The sequence below is a fragment of the Cydia fagiglandana genome, chromosome 20 (assembly GCF_963556715.1).
Source record: "Cydia fagiglandana chromosome 20, ilCydFagi1.1, whole genome shotgun sequence".
Taxonomy (NCBI): Eukaryota; Metazoa; Arthropoda; class Insecta; order Lepidoptera; family Tortricidae; genus Cydia; species Cydia fagiglandana.
In genome coordinates this window covers 11,990,614-12,003,455 of record NC_085951.1, presented here as the reverse complement: position 1 = coordinate 12,003,455, position 12,842 = coordinate 11,990,614, and the positions used below count along the sequence as shown (strand labels likewise).

The window sequence follows — 12,842 nt, the reverse complement described above, 5'->3', positions numbered from 1 at the left end:
AGTAGGTAATATTAGGCACTGAAGTAAAAATAACAAATAACCCTTATACCAATCGTAAATGCATCCGATGTAAAGTAACATTGAAGCGTTTGGGCAAAACATTTACATAATCGAAATGTAGATCTAACATTCTGATTGATGAATGATGTTTTAAAATGTATGTATTTTTGTCTTTAGCGAGCTCAGCAGCCTAAACCAGCCATAGTACTTGTACATTCGACGTCAAAGTTTATACTTTTGCACTTCTTTGTAATATCTAATAATAATTAGGCGAAATATATAAACACATCTTTGATGTAGATTATACATGGCCGACAGTGCTAATTAATTAATATAAATAATCCGCTAGGACCCAGGATTTTATTAAAAAAAACGTAAGCACTTATTCTAGTCCCGTAGAAGTTCAGGAAAAGAATTCATCAAAAATATCATAGAAGGGAAAGTTGAAGCAAACAGGAAGAGGGGAAGACCAAGGAGAGCGTACATGGATCAAATAAAGGAAAAAATCAACGTCGTGTCGTATCGGGCTGTCAAAGAGAAGGCGGAGGACCGCCAAACATGGAAATTGCTCCACCGACAAGAGTCATACTCTTAAATATAATATATTTCTATCATATTATGATGATGAGAAGTTCAGGAAAAAAATTAAAAAATTATTTATTTAGGTAAAGGTTTCATTTTAACAATACAGTTAATGTAGTCTCCTAGTAAATATAATATACCTGTGACAGGACAGGAAATAGAGGAGATTTGGGATGTTTTAGGAAGTAAATAATAAGGGGTTACGTAGGAAATAAGTAAGACAAAATATGCCCAAACACGTCAACGTAATGTTTATTACATCGTTAGTAAAAGCATTGATACAATTAAACATAAGTCTGAATCGGATTACATGAAAAAGGGGTTCAGTACGAGACCTTTAACGACCACTTTGATTGCCACTAGCGTTGTGAGGGTTAAAGCCAAGTCGATATGTGACGTTCCACGACAAAAGGTACCTTATGGCGGCTGGCGCTTACGTCGCATAGCGCCGCAATAATATTGGAGCGGCGTTAATAATAGCGTAAGCGCCAACCGCCATAAGGTACCTTTACCCGTGTGGGACGTCACATATGACGTCGATCATATGAAGTTACCCCTTTTATTATTTAAATAAAAACATTTGAACCATGTTTATTTAGCACGCACGCAGCGAACGTGACATAAATGCGTGTTTAATGTTTATTTTAAGTGTATTGGCAAATGCTGCCTTTTATCACTAAGAGATATTTATATATCTCATTTATCTGTTCTTTATTACATAAAAGAGGTGCACAATACAACAGACAAGGCTTAAAGCCTCACAACACTTTACAAGCTTACTGATGGCGCCAGCACCAAATGAAAGACGCCATTTTGCGTCTTGCACGAATATGGACTTTATTGTAATGCACGTGCGTGTAATTTACACTGTAGCTTGATATCATTGGCGGTGTACGATGCGTTCTAATGTGAAATCAACTAAACATGTCGAAACAATACAAAAAACATGATTATTATGATGATTATTAAAGCACGCCAAAATTATCGACGAATGTAAATTTAGAAGAACGTAACTTGGCAGCAGTTATACAATATTCAACCTAGTACAGTACACAACAGGGTAGAGTTTGCAAAGTGGTCTCGGTTGATACTGAACCCTCGTGTGCGCTTAGCGGCGGGTGACGGGCTGCCAGTCGTCACCGTCGGGGTCGCGGGCTAAAACAATGAGAAAACACTCAATATGGCGGTCAAGAGGAGCACAGGAAACTGAACTAACAGGCATATAAAATCGTTACTATACCTATAATTGCCAAACATCAATGATTATGTTTAAAGTTTGAAACATCTTAAAATAAAATATGTACCTAGACGTGTTCGTATGTCTGTTAATTTAGTTTTCTGTGGCAAAAATGACAAAAAATTGACAAACACTTACTTTTGAAGATCAAGTAGGGTCGTGATTATGAATTTATTCACTGTTCTGTTTATAATATTTGGTAATTATATCGATGATCTATTGTACATGTCCATTTGAGATCATAACAGAAAATTCGAGTTATTATGTGATCGTGTTTGTTAATGAATTTAGTTTACTTTTTTAAAGTGTAACATTTTTTTAATGATTTGGTTTGCGTTTCTTCGTAATACTCACTTAATAGGAATACTTACATTTAATTTGCGCAAAAATAAAATAAGTGTACTCACGTTTCTCCTCACGACGTGGCGGCGGCGGGCGTCTATCCCTGTCGTCACGTCGCGGTCCGTCGCGATCATCTCGCCTCGGCCCGTCACGGTCATCCCGTTTCGGTCCATCACGGTCCCGGGGCCCATCTCGGTCGTCACGTCTCGGGCCGTCACGATCGCGGGGTCCGTCGTCGCGGCGCGGCGGGTAGCGGTCGCGGTCGCCGCCGCGGTCGCGGAAGCCGTCGCGGTCGCGAGGCCCGTCACGGTCGCGCGGGCCGTCGCGGTCGCCACGCGGGGCGTCGCGGTAGCGGTCCTCGCGAGGTGGCGCGTCTTTAGTACGCCAGGCTGATGATCGTTCCTGTTATAACATATACATTAGTGTGAGAGCTGCTTAGCTGTAAAAGCAGATTAAGTTGTAGTGTGCTGAATTTAATCTCTAGCCGCCCAGAGACCTATAAAAAGGTCTCCTGTTCCATTCTAATTTGAGCTTTGTGGTGACAAAATAAAATTTCATTTTGCTTGGCAAGGTTTGACGTATGGGTGGCTAGAGGTTAAGATTTTGTAACATTCTATTTTCAGTAGTGGAATGGTTCTTTACATTAATTTGTTTCTCTACCACTGACAAGATATCCTCCAGGCGCTAATAGCGCTACCACCTCGGCCACAAATATACAGTAGTTTTATTCCATTTTCGAGTCAAAATGTATTCGTGTGACGCCCGGGTCTTCGAACGGACCAATCACGGCACGGGACTCGTTCACCTCGTTCCCCGCACCCCAGTATTTTTGGCAGCATCGGTTCCATGAAATAATTGCTCTAAACTCCGTCTAGAGGATTCCTAGTGTACGGTTTGTACTCTGTTAAGTCTGGTAAAGTATCGTTATACGACGTTTCAATAAGTGTTTAGTTAGTGTGTGAGACTCACGGAAGGCGCCGGCGGGGGGTCGGCGGGCGCGCGGCGCCAGCTGCCGCCGTCGGCGCCGGGCCCGCTGGAGCGCCCCACGTAGCGCGGCCTGCACCAAACAAGCTTTGTTACTACCAACACTACAAACTACAAGCAACCGAAGCGAACTCCAGTAACAACGACCGACAGAACATTTATGGGCCGGTTGCACCGAACCATTATAGTACATTATTGTCGAGGCTCGGAAGTAGCTACTTGCAGGCTGAGGATTCGTTTTAAACGGACGACCTTGGGAGTCCGTTTAATTGAATCCGAAGCCAGCAAGTAGCCTTCCAGCCGAGTCATATATAGTGCTTTTCTCAAAAATGGTGCAAGAAATATAAATATCATAGAAATATTTTACAAAAGCAACGTTCTTCTGTATATATTTTCACAGAGAAAAGCCGTTGCCGCCTTTTTATTTTTTTAATAAAAAAATACAAGTGTATTTTTCTGCCAAAAATACGCCAACCTATTTGAGACACCTAAATAGTCGCGGTACTAATCATCTGTTTGGCTGTTTATTGGGCCTGTGCCTTCATTTGATATGGCCATTTCAACTTTTAAAAAGTTTGGAACTCGACAAATAATGGAATTTGTATGCAACATTGCAGTCCCAAAATCGAGACTGCAATGTTTTTAACTTTTTAATTTTTGACTAACCATAAGCTTCGCGACCGATTTTTTAGACGGCAAAGTCGACTTTGCCGTCCATTTTTGAGAAAAAGCATTTGCTAAATTTTATTATATGGGAAGTTACATATTACCCTGCCGATTGACGTTAATCAGTCCGTTAAATGTAGTCGGAGCGACTGGCCCTTATAGTAGTCTTTTTGAAAATGGTTCGCGAAAAAAGCCAAATGTCACATCACAACGACCTAGCCGGGTCGTAAATAGGGAGTGCTCCCAGTACTGGTTTTCTATACAAACGAATACAATACCGGAACCGGGATTGCTCAGTTCTCGCCATACAAACTCAATACCGGGAGGATTCCCTAGTCGTAAAAAGGAAGCGGAGCTTCGTAGAGTCAAACAATTGAACACACAAATTGTGTATCTGTGTTCTGACCCTGATTTGGGGTCTGTTGATTTACATAAGTAACAGGAAGCCTACCTGTCGCGTTCCGGTTCCCTTGTGTCCCTGGAGTCCCTCGGTTCGCGAGCGTCACGCGGCTCCCGTACGTCCCGGGTGTCGCGCGGCTCGCGAGTGTCGCGCGTGTCGCGGGTGTCGCGTGCTGAACGCCAGGCGCCTTCGTCGCGCGGGGGACCACGCTCGTCGCGTCTGAGAAAGGAAATACATCAAATGTAACAATGTAAAGATGGAAGCAATAATACTTGACACGTACAGTTCGCACACGGAAATAGAGCTCAGAAGAGAATACTTAGCGTGGACCGTCAGGAACAGAATAGTGCTTCCGTGATATTCGTGTACTGTTTGTTATAACATTGGGCATCTTGAAAGCATACTAAATAGAATTATAAATACCATAATATGTATACAAGTAGTGGAGATTCTTGAGAAGGGTAATCTAATCAATGTTACCTGTCCCTGTCGTCCCTGGCGGGCGGCGCGCGGTCGTCGCGGCGGCGCTCGGGCGAGCGCGGCCGCTCGTCGCGCGCGCCGGGCTCGCGCATGCGCGCTGAAACAAATATATTATATAATAATAAATCTTTATTCAAAAAAACATAGTCATACATTTAACAATAGGTTAAAAATATCTTATAAAGAACGCCTTTTTAATAACTTCTACCTGAACTAGGAAAATCCTGAATCTCAAGTAGAGAAAGTTAAATTTGTGTTAATTTAAGTAGGCATCAATTAGATAAATTTACATTCTAGAATTATGGCTAAATAATGATTAACTGATTACGGATAGACTTGTGCATTCTCCCGAAAAGAACAATGCTAAATATAGCTTTTATCGAACAGAGAGGAAATGAGGTTTTCCTGAAAGAATGAGCTAACCCGGGCGCCAGGGCTCCGCCTTCTTGTCTTCCTTGGCGTCGGCCTTGGTCCGCCAGGCGTCCTTGTCGTCGGGCCTGGCGTCCTTGTCGCGCGGCGGGGCGTGCGGGGCGTGCGACGCGGGCGGGGCGGGGCGCCAGGAGGAGGCGGAGGCGGAGGCGGCGGCGCGCTGCTCCTCGAGGCGGCGCTGCACCTCCGCCTCCTTGGCGCGCGCCTTGGCCTCCACGCGCGCTAGGTATTCTTGGTGTTCCCTGACAAAAAAAAAATATTTAATCGTATGGCGTAGTATACATAAACATTCTCAAACAATATGTAAGTAGCTAGTAAATAAAATAATGCAATCATTAATTAATAAACATAAAAAATGATTGACGACCGGTCTGGCCTAGTGGGTAAGTGGCCCTGCCTGCTAAGCCGATGGTCCTGGGTTCGAATCCCAGTAAGGGCATTTATTTGTGTGATGAACACTAATATTTGTTCCTGAGTCATGGGTGTTTCCTATGTATATAAGTATGTATATCGTCGTCTAGCACCCACAGTACAAGCTTTGCTTAGTTTGGGGCTAGGTTGATCTGTGTAAGATGTCCCCAATAAAAAAAAAAAAGGTTTTAACTGTATGTACTTTTGTACTTACTTTTATTAAATTTGTGTTTTGTGTCATTGTATTGTGTGTATATACAATAAAAAAGACTGACATAAAGCACTTCCCTTAACATTGTAATTTCAAGGTGTTTCAAATACAAAAAATATCAACAACCCACATGATAATTATAAGATAAAGCGTCAGAGTGCCTAGCCAGGATGCCAATCTTTTGTGCCGTAGCAAACGAAACGGTAATATCTCTATCAATCTTCCATATTAGTGCAGAGACATTTAGCGTTTCGTATGCAACGGAGCCGTAAACGATTGGCATCTTGGCTAGGCACCCTGTTAATTTCCATCTGACGGTATTGAATTTTTTTTTATTTTACATGTCATCACGTCCGTCCTTCATATCACCCTCCATTCTTCATCACTAACAAAGAGAATAGATATTATAAAGTCTATTTCAATAGAACTTGCTAACTATGTAAACAAACCGCCATATTGAAATTGTCTCTGTATGATCAATTTACTAGTGATGGGCAAGACTCCTACTTACTACATTACTAATGTCAAACCATATCGAATAATAAAATACCAAAAGTAAAAAACAAGTAGTTACTTATTTTTAATTTGTTTAATCATGATCAGAAGACAAATTAGTACTTAAGAATGATTTATTGATGAGCCGACTTAATCATAAGATGTATGGCTTATAAAATAAATAAGATTAAGGTGGTTCTCCTTGCTCGATTTTCATACAACTTTCTTGGCACCCTAGCTCCTATTATATAGGGTTTCTTCACTTGTATATGTAATGTTTGGGTAGTATATATATATCTGTCTTCGCAGAACGTAAAAAAATACTAGATTTTGATTAAAATTATTAAGAAAAAAGCCTTTGAATATTGGTAAAATTTTGCCTCATTGCTTGTTTGTGTGAGTGATGCTTATAGTATCGGTGTAATTCTAACATGGCGACTTCATTTGACAAGCAATCATTTTTAATTTGTCAAAGGTGTAACAGATGGCACTTTAAAACCGCAACACAGATTACCTGTGTATTTTGTTTTATTTTCACTCAATAGAGGGAGGTATATTTAATGCACAAAGCATGTTACGAGTATACCTACTCATTTAAGAATCTCCTTTCTGATATAATTTCATTCCCAGATTTAATATAACTTAATAATTATTATGATTATTACACAATAAAATACATTAATATATTTATAGAAAGGTCAGTCCAAACAATCATTCGCGTTACGGTCGTCCACCGAAAACCCTTGTGAATTCTGCTTTCGTTTCGGTAAATGTTCTCTGGAAAAGCCTATATTTATTGTAACAATGATTTTTAAACTAAAATACCTAGCTATATTTTTCTCAAAAATATATATATAGGTATGTGGAGAAAAATGTCATCTTCTTGTAAATAAACAAGATTCTATAATATCTTCTGCTTGTGCATAACAATAACATTAGTAGATGATACTTTTAGGGTTCCGTACCCAAAGGGTAAAACGGGACCCTATTACTAAGACTTCGCTGTCCGTCCGTCTGTCTGTCACCAGGCTGTATCTCACGAACCGTGATAGCTAGACAGTTGAAATTTTCACAGATGATGTATTTCTGTTGCCGCTATAACAACAAATACTAAAAACAGAATAAAATAAAGATTTAAATGGGGCTCCCATACAACAAACGTGATTTTTGACCAAAGTTAAGCAACGTCGGGAGTGGTCAGTACTTGGATGGGTGACCGTTTCTTTTTTGGTTTTTTTTTTTGTTTTTTTTTGCATTATAGTACGGAACCCTTCGTGCGCGAGTCCGACTCGCACTTGCCTGGTTTTTTTTCAAAAATGCTGCCTTTCACCCGAGTTAAAACACTCTACTTTTCATTTCGCATACGAGGAAAGTAAAATGCATGTGTTTTTTTAAATACATTTTTATAGTAGGTATTTTTGAGAGTAGGTATTTTTGAGAGTAGGTATTTTCAATTAACAATTTGGCCAAAAGTAATTTATGGAATGGGGAGTCAAATATCAGAATGGAAATTGTATAACAAATCCATTTATACCCAAATTTCAATTGCTTATTGTAAAAAGAATAATAAAATCGTACTTGTAATTGGAACCTAAACTGCTCTAGTGCAGAAACGTATCATTTCCTGCACACCTTTTACAACAACAATGACCCTCTTTCATATATTCGGTCAAATTGTGCTTTTTGAAAAACTAATTATAGCCAGCCTTTTATGAATGTAGTATGATACCTTAGGGTATGGTGCTTTACGCACACTAGCGTCCCTTCCCCTCCCCCTGACGCAACCCACCCTTTTTGCATGAAATATGTCCCGGTTCACAGTTTTTTACATTTTTTGAGGAAAGTATACATTTTAGGAAAAAAAGTGTCAATGAAAGAAATAATCCTTAATAAATTCTTAATAAAAAAGGTCATATTCATTTTTTTTATATCATGCACCTAATTCATGTATTAGCTTGTCAAAATTCGAAATAACATAGTTTTTACTTAGGGTTCGAAACTCATTTATTATACACGGTGTAACATGAGGAAACTGAATAATTTTAACAGCGTATTCCTGATCACATTTAGAGACAAAAATGTCCTATAAACTTTTTTGAAATTCGCCTAGTTTCAGAGTTAATACCAATAAAAAAAAACAAGTTTCTATTGTTACATAGTTCAAAACGCCTTTTTGATGGCGATGTTGCTACTATGGGATTTAGTCTAAATATCCTTATTGATATGTCAAAAAGTGACAAGTAACACTTTACAAAAACTAAGTTTTACGAAAAAAAAACCATTTTAAGTGACAATTTTTATATACAAATTCATTCATAAAATTAAAAAAAAAACCAAAAAAAATTTTTTTTTTGGCGAAATTGACCTAAACACATATTACATCTTTTCCTTTTTTTGACCTCATGTATACATTTTAGGATAAAAGTGTCAATGAAAGAAATAGTTCCTTATTAAATTCTTAGTAAAAAAGGTTATATATTCATTTTATAACACTTATTATAAAAGGTGTCCTCAAGAAATGCGAAAGATTTTATTTCTGAGGTCAAATTAAAAGAAGGAAAAAATGTTTGTATGAGTTTAGGTCAATTTCGCCGAAAACAATTTTTTTTATTGTTTTTAGGGTTCCGTACTTCAAAAGGAAAAAACGGAACCCTTATAGGATCACTCGTGCGTCTGTCTGTCTGTCTGTCTGTCACAGCCGATTTTCTCCGGAACTACTGGACCAATCAAGTTGTAATCTGGTACAAATATGTAAGTTTGTAAACAAATGAATTTTAAACATGGGGGCCACTTTTGGGGGGTAAATGAAAAAATTAAAAAATAAAAATTTTCAAACTATATCATGTTACATATCAAATGAAAGAGCTTATTGTAAGGATCTCAAATATATATTTTTTATAATTTTCGAATAAACACTTTAGAAGTTATTCAAGAAAATAGGCAAAAAATGACTATTCCCCCCTCCCCCTTTATCTCCGAAACTACTAGGTTTAAAATTTTGAAAAAATACATAAAATAGGTCTATGATGACAGGAAAACCTATTAGAAATGTACAGTCAAGCGTGAGTCGGACTTAATTACAGTTTTTGATCCGACTCCTACGGATTTTTTAAAGATTTCACTCACGTTTCGCATAAATAATGTTTAGTTTTAAGTTTATAAAATACATATGTATGTTAGTCTGTAAGGTATTTGTAATATGGGCCTTGTTCCCTGAATTAAATATCTAAATAAATAAATAAATAAAATAAAAAATACATTGTTAAAAATTGTGTAATATACGGAATCCTTGGAACGCGAGTCCGACTCGCACTTGGCCGCAATTTTTTAATTTTTTGAATATATATGTATGTACATAAAAAGTAAATGTTATTGGTAAACTTGTCAGTTAACATGGATTTTTACTTTTTTTTCGGTAAACATAGTTTTTGCAACGTGTTACTTAATTGTCACTTTTTGACATATCAATAAGGATATTTAGACTAAATCCCATAGTAACAACATCGCCATCAAAAAGGCGTTTTGAACTATGTAACAATCATCATCATTTCAGCCTATATACGTCCCACTGCTGAGCACAGGCCTCCTCTCATGCGCGAGAGGGCTTGGGCTATAGTCCCCACGCTAGCCCAAAACGGATTGGATGTAACAATAGAAACTTGTTTTTTTTTTATTGGTATTAACTCTGAAACTAGGCGAATTTCAAAAAAGTTTATAGGACATTTTTGTCTCTAAATGTGATCAGGAATACGCTGTTAAAATTATTCGGTTTCCTCATGTTACACCGTGTATAATAAATGAGTTTCGAACCCTAAGTAAAAACTATGTTATTTCGAATTTTGACAAGCTAATACATGAATTAGGTGCATGATATAAAAAAAAATGAATATGACCTTTTTTATTAAGAATTTATTAAGGATTATTTCTTTCATTGACACTTTTTTCCTAAAATATATTCTTTCCTCAAAAAATGTAAAAAACTGTGTACCGGGACATATTTCATGCAAAAAGGGGGGGTTGCGTCAGGGGGAGGGGAAGGGACGCTAGTGTGCGTAAAGCACCATACCCTATGGTATCATACTACAGTCATAAAAGGCTGGCTATAATTAGTTTGTCTTCCCCATACATTAGAACACAATTTAACCGAATCAGAAAATGCATGAGAAATGAAACGGATATTTCTTGTTTTCTTTGCATTACCATTTTTCTCTCGATAATTTAATCAATTTGCAACATAAGTAGAAGAATCCTCATATATCCATAAATATCAAAATATAAAAGGACATAGGTACATTTTCAGAAGAATTCCCCGTGCGACGTTGCCAAATGGTTTAAAGTACAACATGCTCGCAACGTTTGGATGTCAATAAGTCGACAATGAAAAATTATATTTCAAATCAATTCAAACTTGATATTTTTGACAGTAATGGGTTACTTAAATAAGAAGGCATTTTTCGCCCGGGTCTACTATGGTCAAATGGTCTAGTGGCTTTTAGCTATTGAGTATACTAACAAGTTGAACAGCATGACAGGGTTCAAACCACGAACAAAGACTCATTTCTTTTTGTATTTATTTATTTATTTAGTTTCATCTTTTTGGTAATTTTATATGCCTTATTTTAAAAGTTATTTTAAGTAAATGTGTTGTATTTGATTATTTCATGTAGGTATATCATTTCAATAAAATTTTGGAAACTTTTATTTTATACCTGGTCAAGCAAATCTTGTCAGTAAAAAAACCGGGCAAGTGCGAGTCGGACTCGCGCACGAAGGGTTCCGTACCATAATGCAAAAAAAAAACGGTCACCCATCCAAGTACTGACCACTCCCGACGTTGCTTAACTTTGGTCAAAAATCACGTTTGTTGTATGGGAGCCCCATTTAAATCTTTATTTTATTCTGTTTTTAGTATTTGTTGTTATAGCGGCAACAGAAATACATCATCTGTGAAAATTTCAACTGTCTAGCTATCACGGCTCGTGAGATACAGCCTGGTGACAGACGGACGGACGGACGGACGGACGGACAGTGAAGTCTTAGTAATAGGGTCCCGTTTTACCCTTTGGGTACGGAACCCTAAAAAGGCGCGAAATCCAAATGTTCTATGAACGATATCCCTTCGCGCCTACATTTTTCAAATTTGCCGCCTTTTTCTACTGACAAGATCTGCTTGACCAGCTATACTTCGTCGATAGTTGACTTCTTATATACCTATTCTGCGATCCTAATTAGCCTCATGCATGACTTTTTTTTAATTATTTTAATCATTATTTATATCCTTTGAAAACCGGAAAATAAAAATACTTTTATAAATCTTCCCATAATATTATTAAAAAATAATTAAAATACTGAAAATATTTTACTCACGTAAGTTTAGTTTCGAAGAATAACATACGCTTAAAATAATTCAAAAGAGAATGCTAAAATTATAAAATAAAAAAAAACTGGCATTGTCGGGGTTTGAACCATGTATCTTAGCTACAATCTGATTTTTTTCAAAATAGAGGCTACGGGTGCCACGAGCACATGACATTTGATGGTCGAAAACATTAGTTGCTTCTGAATGCGTTGTAATTCTTAATCGTTGCTCAAACAAGAATTTATTATTTAATTTCCAATCTTTTTTCAACAATAAACATTTCATCCGCTGCGCCCTCTAGGTTACTTTACTGTAACATTACGAATCTGCTGACATTTGACACTGACTTTAAGGTGACTTTAAGTACGTAAGTGTGCGTGAATGCAAGAAATTGCAATATTTTGCAGTTGGATTCCGGTAATAACGAAATGAGACAATGTTGAGTTGAACATGTCTCGATTTAGATGTAGTATTTTTTATAGTTTTCGCACATATCAACACATCTTATGAAACTTTGTATTTTGGGAGAAATAGTGAAAATCCACAATTCGTGCACAGTGACGCCATCTTTTGGCTGATAATCGGCATCCCATCCCTAGACATCCACCTTAAAAAAAAATGATTTATTGATGTATTTTATAACCGTGGCGATAGGTACAGAGCGTGGGTTGGGTAGTGTGTAGCGGGTTTATATTACAAACTTTAGCCACAACACTACCCATCATAGACAATTGTAGAATTTAAAAGAAACAAAACCGCCATTCCATCGGGTCCTAATAACCTAACTTATGAAACCATTTTAAACCTTTAATTAAATATCCAAGATACAGTTACATATTTATGTATTTTACGGAACGGACCGTTTTAATAGTGTATATGTGTATGGCTTCAATGGTATTTGATGAGGTGGTGTGAAAATTCAAAGAGAAACAGTGATAAAACAAAATTAGGTTGTTTGTTTACATAGTTAGCAAGTTCTATTGGAATAGACTTTAGAGGGCTATTGCCAAAGTAAATTATGTAGTCACGGTACATTTACTGCCATCTATCGACACACGATTATAACTTAAAATAAAATTGAAAATGTATAAGTTAATCAAAATATGTTTACGGATAAATGATTTTAAATTTTTATTGTTCCATACTGACCCATGTTCTTTCACTGATATGTGTTAAAATTGTTAAATATCAAACGCCATCTAGCCGAGAATAGGCCAGAAGTCTGTACGCCATCTATTCGAGAATG

General features: G+C 37.3%; 1 protein-coding gene across 1 annotated transcript in view; it reads right to left on the bottom strand.

Moving 5' to 3' along the window:
- Nucleotides 1-808: 808 nt before the first annotated feature.
- The window catches only part of LOC134674891 (eukaryotic translation initiation factor 3 subunit A-like), a 30,361-nt gene continuing 18,327 nt past the window's right edge, over nt 809-12,842 (bottom strand). Inside the window, exons 17-22 of the mRNA XM_063533046.1 lie at nt 5,115-5,362; nt 4,692-4,788; nt 4,263-4,430; nt 3,131-3,218; nt 2,227-2,563; nt 809-1,737 (exon numbers count right to left, since the gene is read on the bottom strand). Coding sequence (XP_063389116.1) covers nt 1,691-1,737; nt 2,227-2,563; nt 3,131-3,218; nt 4,263-4,430; nt 4,692-4,788; nt 5,115-5,362 — 985 coding nt within the window. The 3' untranslated portion in view covers nt 809-1,690. The remainder of the gene's footprint in view (nt 1,738-2,226; nt 2,564-3,130; nt 3,219-4,262; nt 4,431-4,691; nt 4,789-5,114; nt 5,363-12,842) is intronic.